At 35.9% G+C, this 23,240-nt stretch overlaps 3 protein-coding genes and 1 pseudogene across 8 annotated transcripts; 2 read left to right on the forward strand and 2 right to left on the reverse strand.

Moving 5' to 3' along the window:
- The first annotated feature begins 3,208 nt into the window (after positions 1-3,208).
- LOC103934602 (E3 ubiquitin-protein ligase RMA1H1-like) lies at positions 3,209-5,299 on the forward strand. 4 transcript variants are annotated; one of them, XM_048584128.1, is made up of 3 exons: positions 3,209-3,366; positions 3,725-3,853; positions 4,393-5,299. In XM_048584128.1, the coding sequence occupies exon 3, from the start codon at positions 4,434-4,436 to the stop codon at positions 5,208-5,210; it is 777 nt and encodes a 258-aa protein (XP_048440085.1). In that variant the 5' UTR covers positions 3,209-3,366; positions 3,725-3,853; positions 4,393-4,433; the 3' UTR covers positions 5,211-5,299. The 4 variants fall into 4 exon arrangements, with proteins under 4 accessions (XP_048440085.1, XP_009342632.1, XP_048440084.1 ...); XM_009344357.3 differs by lacking the exon at positions 3,725-3,853; XM_048584127.1 differs by lacking the exons at positions 3,209-3,366; positions 3,725-3,853 and adding an exon at positions 3,373-3,604.
- A 2,808-nt stretch (positions 5,300-8,107) lies between these two features.
- On the forward strand, positions 8,108-8,725 carry LOC125477066 (annotated as a pseudogene).
- Positions 8,726-14,222: 5,497 nt separating this feature from the next.
- LOC103934603 (pentatricopeptide repeat-containing protein At2g20710, mitochondrial-like) lies at positions 14,223-17,205 on the reverse strand. Of its 3 annotated transcripts, XM_048583729.1 has the most exons (3): positions 16,802-17,205; positions 16,453-16,579; positions 14,223-15,804 (listed from the first exon to the last, which is right to left on the reverse strand). In XM_048583729.1, exons 2-3 carry the CDS (start codon positions 16,463-16,465, stop codon positions 15,119-15,121), a joined length of 699 nt encoding a protein of 232 aa, XP_048439686.1. In that variant the 5' UTR covers positions 16,466-16,579; positions 16,802-17,205; the 3' UTR covers positions 14,223-15,118. The 3 variants fall into 3 exon arrangements, with proteins under 3 accessions (XP_048439686.1, XP_048439687.1, XP_009342634.2); XM_048583730.1 differs by lacking the exon at positions 16,453-16,579 and having other exon boundaries at positions 16,802-17,204; XM_009344359.3 differs by lacking the exon at positions 16,453-16,579 and having other exon boundaries at positions 14,223-15,811; positions 16,802-17,203.
- Positions 17,206-18,042: 837 nt separating this feature from the next.
- Positions 18,043-21,195, reverse strand: LOC103934604. Its single transcript, XM_009344360.3, has 4 exons — positions 19,275-21,195; positions 18,831-19,088; positions 18,464-18,589; positions 18,043-18,373 (listed from the first exon to the last, which is right to left on the reverse strand). The coding sequence occupies exons 1-4, from the start codon at positions 20,379-20,381 to the stop codon at positions 18,326-18,328; spliced, it is 1,539 nt and encodes a 512-aa protein (XP_009342635.2). The 5' UTR covers positions 20,382-21,195; the 3' UTR covers positions 18,043-18,325.
- Between the last annotated feature and the right edge of the window lie 2,045 nt (positions 21,196-23,240).

Below are 23,240 nucleotides of genomic sequence, written 5' to 3' on the forward strand. Positions count from 1 at the left end.
TAATAACAATTCTCTACTTTTATTGTTTTACATACTCTAAAAGCAAACATAGGATTCAGACTTTTCATTAGTTGGGCGAGTTAGGACAATTAAAGGGTAATATTAGAGAAATTAAATGTGTAGACTAAATTTTGTAAACTAAATGACATGGAAGTTGATGATTGAATTATTACTTAAGTGTTGATTAACATGCTTATTTTTATTGGTGACGTATCATTTAATTTACAAATTTAGTCTACCTAGCATTACTCACAAACTTATGGATAATGCTAGGAAAACCAAATGATGTGTCATCAATAGGAAATAAGCACGCTAATCAACACTAAGTAATAATCCAATCATCAACATCCCCAAAGTTTACAAAATTTGGTCTCCCTAGCATTACCAAAAAATTATATAGTAGCCAACCTACCATTACTTATAAAATTATGGATAATACTAGAAAACCAAATATTTAAACCAAATTTGAAAAGTGATGTGTCATTAATAGGAAATAAGCATATTAGTCAACACTAAGTAATAATCCAATTATCAACATCCATAAAGTTTACCAAATTTAATCTCATTAGCATTATCCAAAAATTATATAATAGCCTAACTAATTAGTATTTTTAATATTAAAGAACTCAAATCCTCCGTATGCTATAGGCCACCGTGGCCATGAACGTGGCTCCGCCAATGCAATTACAAAGGTAAAGGGTTTACGATATGGAATTCTTGTGAGTGAAGAATAAGTAATGCCGAAACGAATTAAATAATATAGTACATGAGTGGTACCGACCAAAAGAAAACATGTATAGTAGTGGCAGAAAAATTGGAGGTGGGTGAAGTTGCTAAATGGCTTTTTAGTCAAAATAGTTCTTGAGATTTGTATAATTCTTCACTTTAGTCTTTAAGATTTGAAATCAATATAAGTGATCATTGAGTTTGTCCATCATTAATCGTTTTGATCATTTCTTGAAAGTCTCTATTAAATAAGTATAAAATGACAAAAATACCCTTAATTTTTGTCAAATTATTTTAGCCTATTGTTTATTAAATTGAGGTATTTTTGTCATTTGGTTTTTATTTAACATAATTTTTTAAGGAATGACTAAAATGATTGATGGTGAACAAACTCAAGAACCACTTCCATTAATTTCAAATCTCAAAGACTAAAGTGATGAGTTATACAAATCTCCATAACTATTTTGATTGAAAAAATATTGCTAAAAATAGCTGGTTGGAATATGGACGTCGTAGACGCAAATTTACATTAACAGGTTACGTGATTCACTTGCTTTATCAGGTTTTCATCACAACACCAACTAATAGTTACAATTTCGATCTCAGAACCAAATTTAGTTGGCAAATCAATATCAATATCACATCTTGTTCTTGTAGAAAGAATAATATCAATATCAACTTGTTTTTTTAACTTAAAAGATTTTTCATTTTGCCCAAAAAGTAGGTCTTTTCTACAAGCTCAGTGTGCTTGATTGACCTTAATGTTTGATTTTAAGTCACAGACAGATCAGTAAGACTAAAAGATAGTCATTTTCTGACCATTTATATTGACTTGAAGTTCACGAGATGACTCAGTGGTTGAGAATGAATTTCAAGCTCGTATTTCACACGGCATGTCCTACGTTCGATTTCTAGCACTAGTGAACCACACGTTGGTGGCCAGAAGGAGGCTGAAATGCCTTTGTGAGTCTTCCAACCCTCAAAAGGGTGGATTGTTGTGGCAAAGCCACCAACTAGTTCCCTAAAAGATTAAAAAAAATCATGTGACATTTTTCCTTACCTAGACCTAATTAATTAATAAAAACTCATTGATCTAGCCTAAAACCAAAAATAACTCTTGATATATTCCTAAGTACTAAAGAATATATTGATCTTAAACTAAATCACTTTTTTCCCTCAAAACAATGAATTTTTAAATAGTAGATCATTGAATATTTCAAGTTGGGGGTTGAAGACATAAGTTCCATTCAACTTTAGACAATGGTAAACACAATGTTCTCAAACAACGATCGGAATGCCAATAGATCCGGAAGCCAATAGATCCAAATCCTCTTGAATTTGTCCAAAGGAAGATGGTTTTAATAAGTACATTTTATTTGAATTACAGAAGTTTTGAACAATTTTTTAGTGCGCCTAGAACACTGTTACGTGACTTTATTATTTCACTCAAATCATAATATATGTATTGATTTTATTATGCCTCAAAAGTGAGACATATTAATTATGTCGTCTATTCTTATTATAATGCGTGAAATAATACAACACGTAATTTGTGTCTCTAATCATCTTAAAGTCCTTTTCTTGAATTCTCACTCTTCATTCTTGCTTGTATGATATCCATACAAAAGAAAATTGTTTAACCATATTTACAAAAAAAAAAAAAAAAGTAAAAAAAAAAAATATGAGAAACAAAATAGGGCTTGAAGAAAATAAAGTGAAGCAAATTTCTTCAAGGAACATTCGGGAACCAAGAAAATTCATCTGACGAGTTAAAAGTTGAAAATGTCTGGACTCTAGAATTTCTTTTGTCACTTTGAATATTCTGTTCTCCTGTTCTTCCACGTGACACAACCTCAACTTTGCCTTTTTTTTTTTGGAAGTAACAGAGGAATTGCTCAATTGATGTAGACAAATCAGTACATGATGATAAGAAACAAAATAAAAATAAAAAGAGAAAAAAATATGCAAATAAAATTCCATGAGAATACTTTCTTAATTTTAAATGAATAGCCCTAAATTTTGATGAGTTTTTTTGATAAATTTTGTTTCTTAAAACGATATTATTTATATTTCTATAGTGACGAAATGGACTAACTCTAAACTTCAAAATTACGTAGAACAATAAAAAAATATTCAATCTTGAGCGTTAAAGTGGGAGTCATAATACTTTGGCCCATTCGACTAAATTCGCACACCATCTAACAAAACAAGGTGTGAGAAAGAGAAGAAAAAAAAAACAATGACATCAAATAAATAAAGAATTTCAGTGGAAAGAATGAATTATAAAATTATATTTTTAAAAATGGAAAAGGAAAATATTTTAAAGAAAATAAAATTTATGGGGTGCCACGTATGTGTGAGAGTGAGATGGGAAGGAGTTGAACCGTGCGTGAAGAGCAAAGTGGCTCATGGATCTATCATTTTTTAATATCAAATAATGGCTTCTGGAAGACGTAATATGTTTTGTCTCTCTATATATGCCCTTTCCCCCCCTCTTTCCTCCTCATCTTTCCTTTCCGATTCCCTTCATCCTCCTCCCTCTGCAATCTCCATACCTCTCTCTGTTTGTCCATTGACGCTCTGCTTCGAAGCTCACAGAGAAAAGAAAACCCACCAAAACCCACCTCTCGAATCTTGCTGGTTTGCACTCAACTTCCCTCTATCTGTTCCTTGTTTTGTATATGAGTTTGTTTCTTTGAATGGTTTTTCCTCTTGGGTTGCCGTGTTTTCTGATTCTCGAGCTGAAAAGCTGATTCATCGTCCAGCGATTCAGCTCAAGAATCAAAGGGGTTCTTGCCTATTCTTTTTTTGCTTTGGTTTGTAGTTGGTTTTATATAAAACCATGGAACTTGATACCCTGTTGAAGAACAACAAAAAGGTGACACAAATTGCATAAAACAACACTTACTTAGATCTATCATGTTTTAGGCTGCTTAGTTCACCTGTTTTCCCTAACAGGATTATCTCTTCTAGTCAACCTAAAGCATTGAAAACATAGGTATTCCTGGCGTCTCTGTTGATTTTCGCCTACATTTTCAACTCGATGCGTTTATTGGTGGCGATATGGAAGACATGTGCTTGTGTTAGGTTCCATCAACTTCAAGTTAAGGGGCAGATATTGTTTGAGGTTGATAATATAATATTTGCTAATTCTCACCTAACCGATATCTGTTTAAGCCTACCTAAATATCTTCACTTTAGAACGACTCCCTTAAGAACAGATTTTATATGAATTCATTTAAGCTTGAAACTTTGAGGTTGAAATTGTTAATCTTTAACTTTCAAGATTAAATGATTTGTACAAAATCCGTTCTTGAGGGAATCGTTCTAAAATGGTACCGAATTATTTAGTATTTGGTTTCTGAACATTTCTGTTCCATGAACATGGCAAATACCTGATCTTATCATATACTGTTTGGTTTAACTTTTCTTTACTAATTTGATTATTTATATATTGGTGGGACTGTTTGTGTTTAACTTTTTACATTTGGATCCAATGATTTTCAGTCGCGTAAATTTGACGCTGTCTTGTTACCATGATTGATCCTTTGAAGTCTTGTTGATTTAGGCATCTCTCTGTAGCCTTTTCCGTTGTTATCGTTGAACTTTCGCTAGAAGCTGATTTTCAGACCATGATTTTAACGTTCTTGTTGTTCCATGTCGCAGATTTACGCAGCTACGAAATACTACTTCCTCGATCAGTTAAGATGGCTACAGAGCAGAACTTTCCAGAGGTTGTGGCTCGAAATAACTCCGTTGGACAAGATAAATGTTCCTATGAAAAATGGAATACGGCGTCTGATGGAGTAGCAGACTCCGACAACAAATCCTGCGGCACCTTCGACTGCAGCATCTGCTTAGACTCTGTGCAGGATCCAGTGGTCACCCTCTGTGGTCACCTCTACTGCTGGCCTTGCATATACAAGTGGCTTCAGTTCCAGAGCCCGTCTTCCGAAAACCAAGATGAGCAGAAACTGCACCAGTGCCCTGTATGCAAAGCTGAGGTCTCCGAGTCCTCTCTAATCCCACTCTATGGCCGGGGACAAACAACAAAACCCCCGAAACCCTCGAAGGGCAAGGCTCCTCATATTGGTATAGTGATTCCGAGAAGACCCTTTCGTCCTTGTGGGGTTGACACACCGCGATCAGCCGGTACCCCAACCAGTCCATACGTTACTCCACAACTTCATTATCGGAGTTCTCCTTACGGTTCACAACTAAACAGTCCCCTACGAGGCCCAATGAATAATCCGGGCGTCGCCACAACCACGATCAATCCAGGAGTTGGAATGTTTGGTGAAATGGTATATGCAAGGGTTTTTGGCAACTCTTTAGCAAACTTTTATACTTATTCGAATTCATATAATCTCGCGGGGAGCGGTAGTCCGAGGGTTAGAAGGCATGTAATGCAGGCTGATAAGTCGCTCAGCAGAATATGTTTTTTTCTCTTCTGTTGCTTTATGTTGTGCCTCCTTTTGTTCTGAACAAATTTTTACCTCCCCTTACCTTGCCCGATTAATTGTAACTGTAAAAATGAGTATAAGATTATATGAAAGACGTGCTGATTCAACCAGGTGAGTGTGTTGCTAATTTTATGTCAATTGTTGAAATAGCCTTTTATTCCTACCTTTCATCTCCCGTTTTAGGAGAAATTTGGATAGTTTCAGGTGTATACATCTAGTTACAAGACAGATGTTCTCGTGCATGCATTATACGCTTGTCGGTGATATGTTTACCAGTTTTACTTAGTGTGTAAATTGCATTACTGAACTTTTTTCCTCCTAACACACACACACACACACACACACACACACACACACATATATATATATATGCATTACAGATGTACAATTTGGAATGATTAGACTGCAGTTTTGGTTGGTTTTGCTTTTGTCGTCGTGAGGAAAGTGGGATGCTAGTTCTTGCTTGAGTGGGACTGGCTTCCGGGAAAGAACGAATTCCGGACAGAAATGCTGCAATTCTACCAGGCCTAAGGCCAAGGCATGAAAAAGACAGAAAATTATGTTAAAGAACTAAGAGATAGAATAACTAAAATAGATATCATTGATCAATAATTCATCAACAATATCATAATTAATAGTAATATCATCACGATCTGATCATAACATTTAATTTAATTTGAGATTTAAAATGGTTAAGTATAATTCTTGTTGGTTTCCTTGTGCATCGGCCCCTTGCAACAAAAAATTAAAATTGAGATATAATTGATTAAAAATTTCTAAACACTATGATCTTAGTAAATTAACTATTGATATGAGATATACCAAATCTAAAAGAATGGGTTTAGATTAAATATACATTTTAGGTTAGATACCATCTAAGGAAGAAAATTAATCCCACTCAACTTTTATTAGCACGTCTTTAAATCCTGTATTGCCACATGTTAGGTCGTATATAGGCCAAATTAAGCCAAATGTGAGATTAGCTTATCCTACATACAAGCAAAGCTCAATTTTGAAAAGAAGCATACTAGCCAAGCTTGACCTCCTCTAGTTAATCAAGTTTTAACTCGAGCTTCAGAGATTTCTTTTAGTTCAAGCTAAGTATTCTGACATCCGGCTTGACTCGACTCATTTATCCCTCACTTCTTAACATTTTCTTTACCCAATTCATTCCTTAATTGTTTCCACCGAGAAACATACATTGTTGATAACATTTGATCACAAATAGTGGTTATTCATTTCCTTAAGTATACGCCAAAGGAAGTGTAAACTATATTTTAGAGAGTAAGGCTACTTTGATAGACTAATAACCAAGTTGTATGTGTAACTCTACTCGTCTAATTTATTATTTTCATTACCTTAAAAGGTGTAGACTATGGATCCGCATATTTGACTAAGTTATGCAGATGTGGTTCATTCATCCAAAAGACATGACTGATGAGAACTGTGACCAAATTGAGATGGTGAGGTTTTCTTAGATTAGCTAGTTTATTACCATAATTATGCTTCAAGGGAAGTGTTGAAATTGAGTATTGTATTGTCTAACTTAGCGGACACTCTAAAAACACTTCAAACGGAATGCTTCAAATTTTTATTCGTCAAATCTTAATTTTTATGTTTTTGATCGAAAATCAAAATGTTTAAAAAATAAATTCAAAATATTTGATACTCCAATGCACTATAAAAAATCTCTTTACTCTAATCCCTATCCATATCGAACCATCCGACGAGGCATGTCATTTTTTTTCCTACAACCTCTTTTAAGTTTTCAAGTTACACATATGCCCGCCCGTTTGCTACCACCCCAAAACAAAACATGCATCTCGTTGTGGACCTTGTAGGGTAGCAACTTAATATGAAAGGTATAACTAATTATCTCGGGAATTCGATACATCACGTAATATAGGGTTTCAGAACTAAATTACAGTACGTGATTCATAAATCTTATAAAAATTATAGTATGTGTGCGAACAAAATCTCAAGGAATTCAAGATTTAGGAACTAAATTACAATCAAGATATTATTATCTCATGCGGTGAATTAGATACACGCAATAATTTGTCGATGAACAAGTAAGGTGGCGTAGAACCCTCTAGGAAAAGTGGTCAACTCGTTTAGAAAGCCATCGGCGACTTTGGTAATGACTAATCGACCCTGGATGCTAGCCAAAAGGGTCACCACCACTTGGGTTGTGGGCAAAGGACATCATGGATGAGCAATAGCCAAGTTGCTGCCAAGCAATATCACAACCAAAACCTAACAGATTTCTGGATTTAACCACATATTTGGACATCACAAACGTCATTGATCTTATCCTTTCCTTTGCTCAGCTCTGCCTAGCTAGCTAAGGATCCATCCAAAACATGCGTTTGTTTTCACAGAAAGACATGTCACCTATCTTATGGTCTTTCTGCATGGGGGATGGCAAACTTCTTCGATCCAGCACGGTTCACCATTAACATCATTGGTATTATCTCTAACTTAATCACTTACTATTAGATGTGTGATTTTATCATAGAAGGCCTTAGTTGTCATACCCAGAAAGTTTAATCTTGAGACGTGACTAAAATTGTAAATTACTTACTGACTTCATGAAAAAGTTCAAAACATCCAATCATAGCTTTTACATTGTAGCATCACAATTTCTATTAAATTACCTTGTGTATGAATACATCTTATTAAATCCTCAATTAATTTAAAAGTATAGATTATAGTGACAACTCAACCAACATGCAACATGAATTAGAGCTCCAGTTGCTTCAGTGTATCCTCCATCTCCAAATTAAGTCTCCAGTAATTACAATCAACTCAATCTAGCTCTCTAGAACGGAATAGAATTGTCTCCCCTTCTATTGTCATCTCCTTCCCTTCCCTTCTCTCACACTTTACTTTTTATCTTTTTGTCCTTGTAAAAAAATCAACTCAATCTAGATGAGCAGAAACTGCACCAGTGCCCTGTATGCAAAGCTGAAGTCTCCGAGTCCTCTCTAATCCCACTTTATGGCGGGGGACAAACAACAAAACCCCCCGAAACCCTCGAAAGGCAGGGCTCCTCATCTTGGTATGGTGATTCCGAGAAGACCCTTTCGTCCTTGTGGGGTTGACACACCTCGATCAGCCGGTACCCCAACCAGTCCATACGTTACTCCACAACTTCATTATCGGAGTTCTCCATACGGTTCACAACTAAACAGTCCCCTACAAGGCCCAATGAATAATCCGGGCGTCGCCACAACCACGATCAATCCAGGAGTTGGAATGTTTGGTAAAATGGTATACGCAAGGGTTTTTGGCAACTCGTTAGCAAACTTTTATACTTAGTCGAATTCATATAATCTCGCGGGGAGGGGTAGTCCGAGGGTTAGAAGGCATGTAATGCAGGCTGATAAGTCGCTCGGCAGAATATGTTTTTTTCTCTTCTGTTGCTTTATGTTGTGCCTTCTTTTGTTCTGAACAAATTTTTACCTCCCCTTACCTTGCCCGATTAATTGTACCTGTAAAAATGAGTATAAGAAAGAGACGTGCGGATTCAACCAGATGAGTGTGTTGCTAATTTTATGTCAATGGTTGAAATAGTTTCTTTTTATTCCTTCGCCTCCCGTTTTAGGAGAAACTTAGATAGTTTCAGGGGTATACATCTACTTACAAGGCAGATTTTCTCGTGCGTGCGTTATACGCTTGTCGGTGATATGCTTACCACTTTTACATAGCATGTAAATTGCATTACTGAGCTTTTTTACTGCTAACACAGATATATATATATATATATATATGCATTACAGATGTACAATTTCGAATGATTTAGACTGCAGTTTTGGTTGGTTTTGCTTTTGTCGTCATGAGGAAAGTGGGTTGCTAGTTCTTGCTTGAGTGGGACTAGCTTCCGGGAAAGAACGAATTCCGGACAGAGATGCTGCAATTCTACCAGGCCTAAGGCCAAGGCACGAAAAAGACAGAACATCCAACAAAAATAAAAGAAAAAAGACAGAAAATTATGTTAAAGAATTAAGAGATAGATATAATTGATCAGTAATTCATCAACAATATCATAATTAATAGTAATATCATCACGAGCTGATCATATCATTTAATTTAATTTGAGATTTTAAATGGTTAAGTATAATTCTTGTTAGTTTCCTTGTGAATCGGCCCCTTGTAACAAAAAATGAAAATTGAGATATAATTGATTAAAAATTTCTAAACACTATGATCTTAGTAAATTAACTATTGATAAGAGATGTACCAAATCTAAAAGAATGGGTTTAGATTAAATATACATTTTAGGTTAGATACCATCTAATGAAGAAAATTAATCCCACCCAACTTTTACTAGAACGTCTTTAAATCCTGTATTGCCACATGTCAGGTCATGTACAGTCCAAATTAAGCCATATGTGAGATTGTCTTATCCTACATACAAGAAAAGCTCGAACTTGAAAAGATGCATTCTAGCCAAGCTTGACCTACTCTAGTTAATCAAGTTTTAACTCGAGCTTCAGAGATTTCTTTTAGTTAAAATTAAGTATTATGATATCCGGCTTGACTCGACTCATTTATCCATCACTTCTTAACATTTTCTTTACCCATTTCATTCCTTAATTGTTTCCACCAAGAAACATACATTGTTGATAACATTTGATCTCAAATAGTGGTTATTCATTTCCTTAAGTATACGCCAAAGGAAGTGTAAACTATATTTTAGAGAGTAAGGCTACTTTGATAGACTAATAACCAAGTTGTATGTGTAGCTCGTCTAATCTATCCACATATTTGACTAAGTTATGCAGATGTGGTTCATTCATCCAAATGACATGATTGATGAGACCTGTGACCAAATTGAGATGGTGAGGTTTTCTTAGATTGGCTAGTTTATTACCATAATTATGGTTCAAGGGAAGTGTTGAAATTGAGTATTGTATTGTCTAATTTAGTTAGCAAACAAACTCTACAAAAATTCTACGATGTTTTGGAATATAGAACACTTCAAACAGAACGCTTCAAATTTTAACCGTTAGATCTTAATTTTTATATTTTTTTATCGAAAATCAAAATGTTTGAAAAATTCAAAATATCTGATACTCCAATGCACCATAAAAAATCTCTTTACTCTAATCCCTATCCATATCGAACCATCCGACAAGGCATGTCATTTTCTTTCCTACAAGCTCTTTTAAGTTTTCAAGTTACACATAGCCCCGCCCGTTTGCTACCACCCCAAAACAAAACATACATCTCGTTGTGGACCTTGTAGGGTAGCAACTTAATATTAAAGGTATAACTAATTATCTCGGGAATTCGATACGTCACGTAACATATTGATGTGATTCTTAAATTTTATAAAAATTATTGCACGTGTGCAAACAAAATCTTAAAGAACCCAAGATTTGGAACTAAGTTACAATCTAAATATATTATTATCTCACGTGATGAATCAGATACACACAATAATTTGTCGATGAACAAGTGGGTGACGGACAACCTTCTAGGAAAAGTGATCAACTTGTTTAGAAAGCCATGGGCGACTTTGGTAATGTCTAATCTACCCTTGGATGCTGCAAAAGGATCACCATCACTTGGGTTGTGGGCAATACCCTTGGATGCTGCCAAAAGGGTCACCGCCACTTGGGTTGTCGGCAAGGATATCACGGATGAGCAATGGGCAGGTTGCTGCCGAGCAATATCACACCAAAAAAACCTAACAGATTTCTGGATTTAACCACATATTTGGACATCACAAACGTCATTGATCTTATCCTTTCCTTTGCTCAGCTCTGCCTAGTAGCTAAGGATCCACCCAAAACATGCGTTTGTTTTCAGAGAAATACATGTCACCTATCTTATTATCTTCTGCATGGGAGATGGCTAACTTCTTAGATGGCGTAGCCACGTTATAGGCTACGGTGGACTGTAGTCCAGTGAAGATTTGTAGCAATAGGTATATATACTTCAGTGTGTAGTCTATATAATAGACAAAAAAATGTGTAAGAAGAATTATTTTTAATGAAACTAGCCCAGTGAGTGTTTAGCACAATTAAAAATATACAAATTACCACGAAATAAAATTGTGATGTTATTTTATTCAAGATTAATTTGCTTTGATATAGTAGGGTTTATATTAGTTTCAACCAATTTTTTAAGATTGTCCTTACTTCTACTTTCAGTATTTTTCTTTGTGCTAATTGTGTGGTTATAATTGAGATATCAAGTTTTCTATCTTCTTCTTGTGTTTAAATCTAAATATATGTGAAATTTGTTGATTCATTGTAATTTTGTTAGTTTGCAATTGCCAAGCTTATTGAGTTTTGGTCAGGTAAATTTTAAGTATACAAATACATAAGTTAAACTTAAATTTTTGCATACAATACGTATGTAGCCAAAAAAAAAAATTGATTTTAGGGTACTTTTTTAGCTAGCCCACCCATAAAATACTTTTTAGCTCCGCCTTGAACACGGTTTACCGTTGACATTATCGATATTATCTCTAACTTAATCACTTACTATTATGTATGTGGTTTTATGATAAAAAGCCTCAGTTGTCATAACCCGAAAGTTTAATATCGAAGCGTGAATAAAATTGTAAATAAATTACTGGTTTATTACTGACCATGAAAAAGTTCAAAACATCCAATGATAGCTTTTACACACAATTTCAATTAAATTACCTTGTGCATGCATACATATTATTAAATCCTCAATTAATTAAAAGTATAGACTATAGTGACAACTCAACCAACATTCAACATGAATTAGAGCTCCAGTTGCTTCAATGTATCCTCGATCTCCATATTAAGTCTCCAATACTTACAATTAACTCAATCTAGCTCTATAAAGCGGAGTAGGATTTTCTCTTCTCTTATGTTTTTTTGTTCCCTCTTTTCACATTTTGTTTTTTGTTCTTATAAAAAAATTAATATAAAATATTGATGTGATTTAATCGTAACTGTTCAAGTAGGAGTAAAAAAAGAGAAGAGAGATTAAGAGAGAAGAGAATCCTCCTCCTGTACAGCACCCCCATGAGAACACACTAGTGCAATTGGTCAGTGATTAAGAGGCCGAAATCAAAGACCAAGAGGACCCAGAATTCACCAGCTTCCCTTTCTTTTCTCTCTGTTTTTTCCCTTGGCTTAATCGTAGGAATGATCCTTGATACCGTAGACTAGTTTTAGTCCTTGAACTCTTATATTAATTTTTTTAGTCTTCAATGACACACCCCGACCCAAGATGTTTATTTGGATTCCGAATTGAGTTGTGCTGGCCAACATCTGAAGGGTGACGAAGCCATAAAGTGTAGTGATGTGGAAAATGTGAATAAATTTAAACTTAAAGGTGCCTAAATATAAGAGTATGTTATGAGCAAAAATAAACCTATTTCACACATGATATGAAACGTGATTCATTATTTCCGTCCCACTGGGGATGGAATTTGGGAATTAAGAACATTTGTTGCATGGTCACGTCAACCAAATTCCAACATAATCCCTCTTTCGGTGACTCTAGATTTAATTGCAGGCCCAGCTTTGAAGGACAATCATTTTGTTTTCTAGCAAATGAATGGACTTCAATTCAATCTAAGCTTTTATTAAAATAAATAAATAAATAAAAATAATAAAAAATTCAATCTAAGTTGTTGAAAGGACAATGCATTTTTTTCCGGAGCTAATATACGACGTTATTTATCTTTACCTGCAAATTAAAATGAATATATATATATATAAATAAAAGCTAGTTATTAAAAGTATAAGAAGAAAATTATTGCTGACATGGCATATTTGATTTGTTTGTAAGAAAAAATAAAGAGTCTTTAAGTAGAGATTAGCAATGCAAAAAAGTACGTCCCTATGTCCCTCAATAATTTTGAAAATGTGTCGATAACATATTGATGTTTTTCTCAACGAATATATTATTTGGACATATCAATACATGTCAACCATAAAAGAAAATTGTTTTAGAAACGTAGGTGGTTGCATATAAAGGTGGCAAATCCATCTATTGGGTTGTTAACTAGTACCTATTAAAACTCATTTAGTTATTAACACTCTAAATTTCTTATTCTACACTTCAAACTTTCTGTATTTAGAAAGAAAAATACATTTGAGAAGAGTGTAAAATAAAATTTTTAAAGTACCAGTAACATTTTCCTTACCTAATTATAATAAATTAATATTAAACTCGTCGTAAATAAAATTTAAACTCAAAACCTCTCACAAACAAATAAAAGTAAATACATGTAGATCACAATACTGAGTTCGAGAAGATGACTTGAGTGAGTGCTTTGATTAAACGATTATTAGCCAACGTTGTCGACACTCATTTCTTCAAATGTCAATAAAGACATCAACCTTTTTTGACTCGGTAACCATGTTGCTGACCTTGATCTCCATGCTATAATGACACTTGTAATATTTCTCATTTGTTTCTGTTTGCCGCATCTTACATGGACCTGGTTGTGTTAATTAAAATGGAAAGGAATCCTCTCCGGATCCTTTTCTTCTAATCTATTAAGTTCAGAGATCCGGATTATTGAAATTTGATTAAACGGTTAAAATTATTATAATTTTTAAAGTAAGCCCCTATTTGTAACCGTTAGATCACATTTCAACGGTCCGGATTCCTGGACTTGATGGATTAGGAAGAAAGGATCCGGAGAAGATCCCTTTCCAATGGAAACATACGTCGAACTAGAGAGATTTTTCAAAATGACGAGAACATAATCGTTACACCAAGTGTCATAATACAAGCAGTTGAATATTTTTTTTAAAAAAAAAATTCTAACCACTTGTATAATAACACTTAGTGTACCAGACGGTGTTCCCAACACTAAAGATTTCTCCAACTAGAATGCCAATATGACGGTGTTCTCAACCAATCACGCGATTTCTACATGACAACGTGCGAAAGAATTAGGATATTCAGTATTGCATTCTCTGAGTCAGTAAATAAAAGCTACTATAATTTATCAGAATGCCATTTTAACTTCTATATAAGTTTTAATTACAGAACACACATAAGATTATATGTTTTGGGAACCGATCATGACCAACGAGCAATGAAGAAAAGAACAATCCACAGTTCATTTCCTCTTTCGCATTGTTCTTGAATTGTCAACTCATTTAAAATTTTCGCAGATTAAATGAAAATCTGTACAAACGTACTCAATCCTCCTGAAATACAACGATAACACGAAAGAGAACCAACCTTCCTTCAGTTCTGCTGAAAAAAAATATAGCATGGATCACCTTTTGGTGGTTATGGAACAAAACAAACCCTTCTACAGATTGAAAAATGGTGCTATCAACCCCTTTCCACAATATTTGATTTTCTCAAATCCTCCCAGATTACTATCCTCTTTCACTTTATCAAAGCCATAACCTGAGATTCATCATATGTGTAATCTCCTACTTTATCGTACGAATCGAATGTAAGATGATCACTCGCTTCCAATAATCTCGAAAGTTCCTCTGATACTTCCTCATCTCTCTTAGGAGGTTCACCAGTAATATACTTATCTAATTTATCACACATATCAGCTGAAAAATAATCCTTTTCTCTAATTAATCTCAAAAGCTCTTATGCTACTTCCACGTCTCCCTTCTCTTTCAAGTATTCAAGACATGCAGCGAAGGTTAGATGATTGAACTTCCATCCAGGTCGACTTACCAATATTGCTTTTTTCATCGTATCCACTGCCTTACCCATCTGACCATCCATATGATATCCGGTTGTCAAACGAGTCCATGCGACTGCATCCAGCTCCTTACCGCTCTCTTCAAGCCGCTTTATATATAATTGGGCTTTCTCCAAAAGACCTTTCTTGCAGTATGCAGTGATCAGCAAGTTGGGAATTCGTATGTCAAAAAACTTGGCCACAGATTCCCATTCCTCCACAATCGTCTCAGCACTATCAATGTCACCCAGCTTTAATAATGAACTTAGTATACAAAGATAGCCAGAATTGTATAATCCCACCTTATTTTTGTATATATTCCAAATACGATAAACCTCATCTTTATTCCCAATAGCAGTGTATAAAGTGAGGAAGACTTCATATGCAATTGATTTGTTTGATTGCCAATGAGTTGCTCTGATCGCCTAAGCATTGTTGAAGCCTTCTCTAATAAGCCAGCTTTCAAGAAACCATTTGCTGCAATAACATAACCATCCCAGTCTACATTGACCAAAGGATCGGCTTCTATCTTCATTAAAACCTTCTCCAACTTGTCTATCTCAGAAATGGCTGCATACGAATTCAATTGAATCTTCAATGTATAACTGTCATAATCAATGCCCTTTTCTTCCATCTCCTTTACCAGAATATCGAGCTTTTCATGTTTACCTATCTGAGAATAGAGGGTAAGCATAGCATTATAAACTAATGATCCTTTCAAATAACCTAATTCGTTCATCTTCTCGAAAATAGTCTCAGCCTTTTCTGAAGATTTATTCTCTACATAGCTGAATAAAAGAGCACCATACACCTTGAAGTTTCTCAGTTGGTCTGGGATGCTATTAAAGTACGCCTCAGCTTGTTGTAGGCTATAGACTTTTGAGATCAAATCTAGCCGAACCGCAATGTCTCCCGGAGTTAGATACTGGTTCTGTGCATCACTCATCCATTCTGAAATCTAAAAGAATTAACAATTCAGGGTCTTCCAGTTTCATCTTTTAATATATTATTGGTCACAATTCAGGGTCCATCTGTTTAAAAACATGCAGAACACATACTATCAAATAGAAATGATTTCAGTTGACCATTGCTTAAGCAAAAACTTCCTAAGAAATTAAAAGCACATAACCAGACTCATTTACCACGGTCATCAACACACATGCATTCATTAGCATCCACAAAAGGACCTACGTCTATTATGAATTTGTGCTTTGTATTATTACATTTTCAAAAGCGTGGTCTTGAGAAACTTTACAGGTTGCAACATGTACATTCTAGTAGCTATATCATTCTTAGCAGAGTGATGACAGTAGAAAGTTATAAGGGGAAAACAGAGTGTCTTTAAAATATTAATGCAATAAGTAAATATCACAACAATAAGTAAATATCACAAAAAGAGAGCATCTATCAGATACAACCCAAGTACACTTGAAAATATACTAATGACAACCACCCTAAAGACGATAAAACAATCCACATCTAGCAGTGTAAAACATATGTAACAGAACAAAGTTGTTTTTACGGCGCTTTTTCTTCAACCTCTTGTTAAATGGCATGTCTCTTTATTTGATAAGGAAATAAAATGCATACTACACATACCTGCAGTCATCATATCCGCTTGTCCATTGAAACAATGTTATCTTTTGCTAAAAACAATTTAACAATTCTCCGAAAATGATTATGGATTATCAGAGTTCATGTCATAATCAATTTTCATGTCAACAACCTGCAGTATATATGTAAATTAGCTCAGACTTCTTAAATTTTATAAATTGTGTTATTTATTTTCCATCATAATCTTTTCTAAACGAATATTTTCTTCAAAATTTAATCTCACCGGATTCTGTGACTGAAATCTATATGCTAGCATTGACTCCATTTCACATTCAATGCAATTTCTATGACAAAATTATACAAGAAACCACTATAATCATTTCTTTTCTTTTACCTGGAGAGCGTGGCTGTAGCGGCGATGTTTACGGAACAGCTTGACTGAACCTCTGGAGCTCCCATTTCTTGACATCTCTCCCTTCATCGACCCACTGATTGAGAATCGGTACAATGGAAACCCTTGGATTTCTGGCCCGGGAAATCCTAACGTACAAAGGCTCAAACGGGGGTGGAGAGGAGGCGGTGGCCTCAATTGAGCAGAATAGTGCACGAGGAACTCCCAGAAATGGCATTACCACGCCATGGATTTGAACCAAGAAGCTTAATCATTGAACCCTAATTTCGTAGAGGGTTTTGGGAGAAATTGTGAATTTTAGGGGTTTAGGGTTTTGCAACTGTACTATGCCAACCCAGACTTTCTCAACTTTTATGTTTCATGTCTGTGAAGGGGCCAGTTCATTGCACACAAGACACCGCGACGTCACCTTTCGTACTAACAATATTAAAATATATGGTAACTTATTTTTTCATATGGGCTTTTTGTTATTGGTACGAAATGTAAATGTGAGATTGAATTTATGTTATACAAGTTCTTCTCAAATTTTGCTGTTGACTTAAATTTTTCTCATGTTTATGGGCGCTACTATCTCAATGTTGCTCAAGGTAAGTTTGAGATTAATGTTTATTTAGAAAAATAAAAAATGGTGTCGTTAGTGCTTTAAGAATAATTAGCTGTAAAATAAATTAGTCGAATATTTAATAAATTGTATTTTTCAAAGTGTGTGAGTATGAAAAGCAGTATAAAAGCACTTGCTAAAATTTAATCACAAAATGAACATGGTCGTAGGTGTAGCCGCAATTATGGTTGTGGTGATGGAGATAGTAGGTGGTAGAGATGGTGGTTGTGATGATAGGTTGTGGTGGCACACAAAAGAAACTATTTAAATCTCAATATTACCCTGGCCTTAACTAATCTTTCCAATGACATATACTGTACAATTTATGAACAATTAGGAATGGGTTCGATTTCATTTGGTTCATCAAGGTATGAGACGCTGACGACAGTATCACGCAAGGGTGTATTAGGGTTAAATTAAAACTAGTGAAACAATGTCTTAAAACAATTCAGTTCGCTTCAGCTTTTGAACCACTGAAATCATAACTAAACCGGTAAATTTTGGTTAAGAAGTATGAAAATCCATTTGAATGGGCGAGTTTTTATGACTGCTGTGATTATTGTTACATTATTTACGATGATAGAAACTGTTTATTCGTATCTGTCAAACAAGAAGCCGCATCTTTGGCCTCAAACACGTGACAAAATCTACTTACCACAGAAATATAGATACATATAATTCCCTACGCGTCACAATGTATACAACAGATGCAACATTTATGTACCTGTGTTAGCAACAGGTATGTACAACATATCTTATTAAGCAAGCTAATCCAAATTATCCACAAAAGCTAACAGCCCGCATACCACCACCTACGTCTGTGTGTCCGCTCCCAAGTCCTACTCATGAGAATCGCGAGGCCAATCACAACAAACAGCTGCATGGTTCCCAGACAGCAACTCTATTCAATCTGCTCTGTAGAAATGCAGCAACTTCAACGGTTTCACCTTTTCCTGGCACAAACAAATCAAAAAGCTAAAACTTGAATTTGCTATGACTCTATTTAACCTCAGTTATAAAGGAAATCACGTGAAGTAACCTACAGAAACCTCGATTCCCTCTTCAGATTGGGAAGGGAAATGAAAACCCGTCGAGCAATTGTCCAACATTTCAGGACTCTTCATCCATGCTCTACGTGCATCACTCACCTTTATCTTATACTTAAACAGCTGTGACATAGATAAAAAATCTACAGATTAGAGAAGCAAACTGATAAGGTCTTTTCCCTGCCTAGCTCTATCTGAGATATCAAAAGCGAGTTTTCTGAAAAGGTTTATCTCTACATAGCTTCTCTAATCTTTGATCATCATGTGCATGCTCTATCACAGGTATGGAAAATATAATAAGTTTGCCTTGTCAAAAGTTAATAAAGTTAAATTCAAGCACGTAACTGTTGTGTAACAGGAATACCTGGTACAAAGGGACATTTGGTTTCTCCAGGTCATCTTTATCTATGAGGATACCAGTGCCCTGACACTCTGGGCAGAATACAGAATATATTTGTGAGCTCAAAGCTACCATCTGACCATCTTTTCCATTGCACTTGGCTGCAGTTTTTCTCCTAGATCTTCTTCTCACTTTTGAACTAGCAGACTGATTCGTGATCATCTCAACCTCACACAGAAGTATCCAGTGTAAAAGGCAGGAAGTATGAAACACATGAAAAGCCTGCATGCGCAAGTATCAAAATGATGCTAACTACTTTCTTTGAGGAAAAAAAAAAAAGATACAGAGAAACAGACTCTATTGCAGAATTGAATACATAGGTTTACAATTTTAAAGGGATCGAGGTACAGCAATGGGTGGGGGCGTGGAGGAGAGGAAAGAAGAGGATGCAAGTTATTTAGGGCTCACCCCATTCACATTTCGACTACTGCAAGCAAGCCTTCCTGTCTTCAAATTTATGAGAGTTGCTACATCTTTCCTAGGAAGCATCTTCTGCTGACAGATATCACACGTTCTGCCCGAAGCTAAACGCTGCTGCCGTCTTAACTCTCTCCTCATTGACTTGTTAATAAATCTTGTGTGCAGAAGCTGATCATCATACCGGTCTAAAAGCAATCTTGATGTTGCACCACTGGAAGCAGATGAATCTTCCCCGCACGAATCAAACTGATTACTTAGAGATTCACTAATATCCTTGGGGTCAGAGAAGAACTTCTTTCTCTTACCGTTGCTGCCTTCACCATTCTCTGTTTCTTCTGTAGGACTGGATGAGAGAAGCATCCTTACATCATCAAGTAACCCCTTTCTGCCCAAATCAATATTGTAACTGAAGGTAACAACAGCAAAGTCGTTCTCAGGAACCTTGGGTAAATCATTGCTAGCTGTCCTTGTCCCCAACCATTCACACCATATTCTACTAATAAAATTTGACATCTCATCCTTCTCGAGGAACCTTGCAGCAATTTGTCCAAAACCTACCTGCTTCACTTCTATGTCAGTAATTTCATCCCTAACCAGAATATTAGGGATCACCACAGAGGTGTCATCAGAATGCTCATTACATTCATGACCATCAGCACCAAAATGCTCATTGCCATTAGATATCAAATTTTCCCCATATTTGACAACAGCAAGATTGTTTTCATTGTCATGAGACTCCAAAATCTTACATTTATTGCCATCTGGAATCACCAACTGCTTATCGGTCTCATTTGAGTTATGAAAGAAAACCACACCATCGTTAAAAGGCCACGGGTTCGATTGCAAGAGAGTAACCTTAGCAGCAGCTAACCTGTCATTGTGAAGATTACCCTTCAAGTGATCAAATAACACCTTATCACTGTAACATGGCGCAAGGCACAAAGTACAGAAGAAAATGAACTTTTTCCCCTCTTCTCGTAGCTCGACATATGTGTGCCCTTGTGACCTCACATTGCGAAGAATTGTTCTTGTTGCTTGCTCTCTAAGACTACTAGCGCTAGTCTTTGGAAACCCAACGTCCCACCTTCCCGCCATCAAAGTTTCCTTGAAAAAAACAAAGTTCAACTTCGACTGCAAAAGCTCCTTCAAGACCACCCAAGATCCAAGCTCAAATTCGAATATATCCACCCGTATCCATCCATAGACAGAGAGCTTTCAACAACCATATGAAACTCGATAAAACTCAAATTACAGGAACTTCTTTCAATCCCAATAACTCAAAATCAAACTTTCCCAAGAGTTACTCAAGAAGCTTCAAGAAACCCTAGAATTCATATACGAAACTCCGTTCATCACAAAGATGATAGAACTTTCAAAATCACCCGAACGAAACACACAAAATCACCAAAATTCACTGTAACCCTAGAGCTTCCGTTCCCAATTCTTTAAATTCCAGCAGAAATAGAGCAACAGAGAAACCGAAAACGGCAATAACAACCCTAAAAGTAGGAAAATCTAGAAATGAGCAGAGGAAACTCTAAAAGTAGATAATGGAGGCGTACTCTGTATAGGATTCTTGAGGAAGCGCGGAGTCCGTCGGTCAGAGTGGAGCGCGTAGCGAGCGACGAAGAGAAGCGAGTGAGAGCTGGCGTCCTCCATAGCCATCTCCATTGCACTCGAAGCTCGAACTTCGTAGGTGTTTGGAGAGGGGAGAAAGTGGGGGAAAATCGAATGGGAAAGAGGGGAGACTGTTGAGATTTCAATTTGCAGATTAAATTTAAAATCAAAGTAGATTTCTTGGGGTTCAGGAGTAATAATGTGATGATAATGATTGGAGTTGGTTACAGGAGGATGGTTTGGCGGTGGAGAAATAAGAGGGGAGGTATATTCGAATTTCGGACAGGGTTTGGCCCGCGGGGTAAGACAAATACGGATAAGAGCGAAACGTCTTCGCGTAATTTTGTTGTTAACTCGCTGCGCGTTTATTTGCACCTAAATTTGAGTTTACCCAGCCTACAAATTTTTGTCATTGAGCTTCCCAGTTTGCCCTCCGCTTTTAAGTAGGGATGAGCATCAAAACCGTAAAATTGGAAAACCGAATCGAACCGTGACAAAAAACGGTAAAAAATCGCGTTGACCAAAAAAGTCAAAACCGAAACAAAAATCGAACCGAACCGTTTCAAACAATTTCAGTTTCGGTTTGGAAATATTAAGTACCGAAGGAACCGGACCGAACCACTTTTAATCTAAATTATTGTTTTATTATTATTTTTATATAAGCAAAACATTTTTCCAAGAAGACCATGTGCATAAACCTAATATTTTTCTTTACTTCTCTCCCCCTCCTTTGTTGTTTTATCACTTTTCTCTCCCTATATTAGTTTTCTCCATTCTTTTCCAATGTATTATGCATTATGTACATTTTAGTTTTAGTTTAAGATCTACACTTTAATCTTGATATGAGCCTTTCTATCTTTTGATTTATATTTATATGCACACTTTCTATCTTCTCGTCACAAATCTTGTAGATCTAGTAGTGGAAACTCAAATTTACTTGAATTTGTGGTTGAAATATGTGTTTGGTATTAGAAGTAGAAAATTAGAAAAAACATATATATAATTTTGGTTAGAACCGTAAACCGGTATGAACCGAACCGAAACTGTCATGAACCGAACCGTACGATTTTAATAATAAATTTAAGTGAAACCACACTAAACCGAACCGTTGAAAATTTTCCGTTCCGATCCCATTTTGAGGGTGGAACCAAGCAGAACCGGACCGTGCCCACCCCTATTTTAACATCAAGTTTCGGGTTTTTAGCTTAAAATAATTTTTGAGATTTGGATGACTCTTGATTTTGGTCTCTGAAATTTAAAAGTGATATAACTGGTCTTTGATTTTGTCCATTGTTAATCATTTTAATCATTACGTGAAAAATTTTCATTAAATAAAAAGAAAATAACAAAAATACACTTAATTTTTATCAAATCATTCTGGCTCATTGTTTATTAAATTGAGAGTATCCTTGTTATTTTGGTTCTTATTTAACAGAGATTTTCCATAGAATGATCAAAATGATTGGTGGTGGACAGAATTACGAATCTGTATCAATTTCAAATCTCAGAACTATAATGAGGAGTTATGTCATCTCAGAGACCATTTTTGGCTAAAATGCTAATTTTCAACCTTCACCAACCCAACTGCGATGCCTCATCTCTCTCGTTTGTGATGCCTCATCCTTCTCCCTCTTTCACCCGACCCAATAATGGCAAGAAGTCGACTCTTCAGAGTCTCTTCTTAAGTGTCCGGCATATAAGGGCTCCTACCAACAGGACATTCAGGACTACTAACTGGTAGGACTGTGGATACTATCATTGAGGGTTGCCTAGTATGCTCTGCAACCTTCCCACCACACCTTTTATTTGAGGATTGGGGCCACTTTGGCTGCGAGTCGGGATTGCCACGACTTCATCAAGGCCCCAAATCGCGACACAGTTGCTACCATTGTGCGGCACCACCGTGGTCGCGGTGCCACAACACCATGCAAAAATTCGTCGTAGGCGCGCCCCAGCAGGTTATTTTGTTTCCTATCGAACAACCATCGCCGGTTTGACAGGCTTGTACTACACTGCAACCACTAACTCAGTTGGTTGTAGGCCTCACCATGGCCCTCAATCAACAGACGATGATGATCACTCAACTTCTCACTCATGCTAATCTCGTTAGAGATCATGATGTTGGCTTGACATATGGAAGAGATTTTGAGCAGGAGTCACTATTCATAGACAACTAGGAAAAGTAGTCATATGTATTGCAATTCTTATCCATCAACAACAAAGGAATGAGCTTGGCATCATCCACCAGACACGGAAGGATATCGCATATCGAGGTGTTCAATCCAGGCTAGGCCCCTGTACGAAGTGCATTCTAGCCTTGGGTTCAGGGCAAGTGCT

This window comes from the organism of the source record quoted next, unplaced genomic scaffold (genome assembly GCF_019419815.1).
Source record: "Pyrus x bretschneideri cultivar Hongxiangsu unplaced genomic scaffold, Pyrus_bretschneideri_v1 Contig20, whole genome shotgun sequence".
Lineage (NCBI taxonomy): Eukaryota > Viridiplantae > Streptophyta > Magnoliopsida > Rosales > Rosaceae > Pyrus > Pyrus x bretschneideri.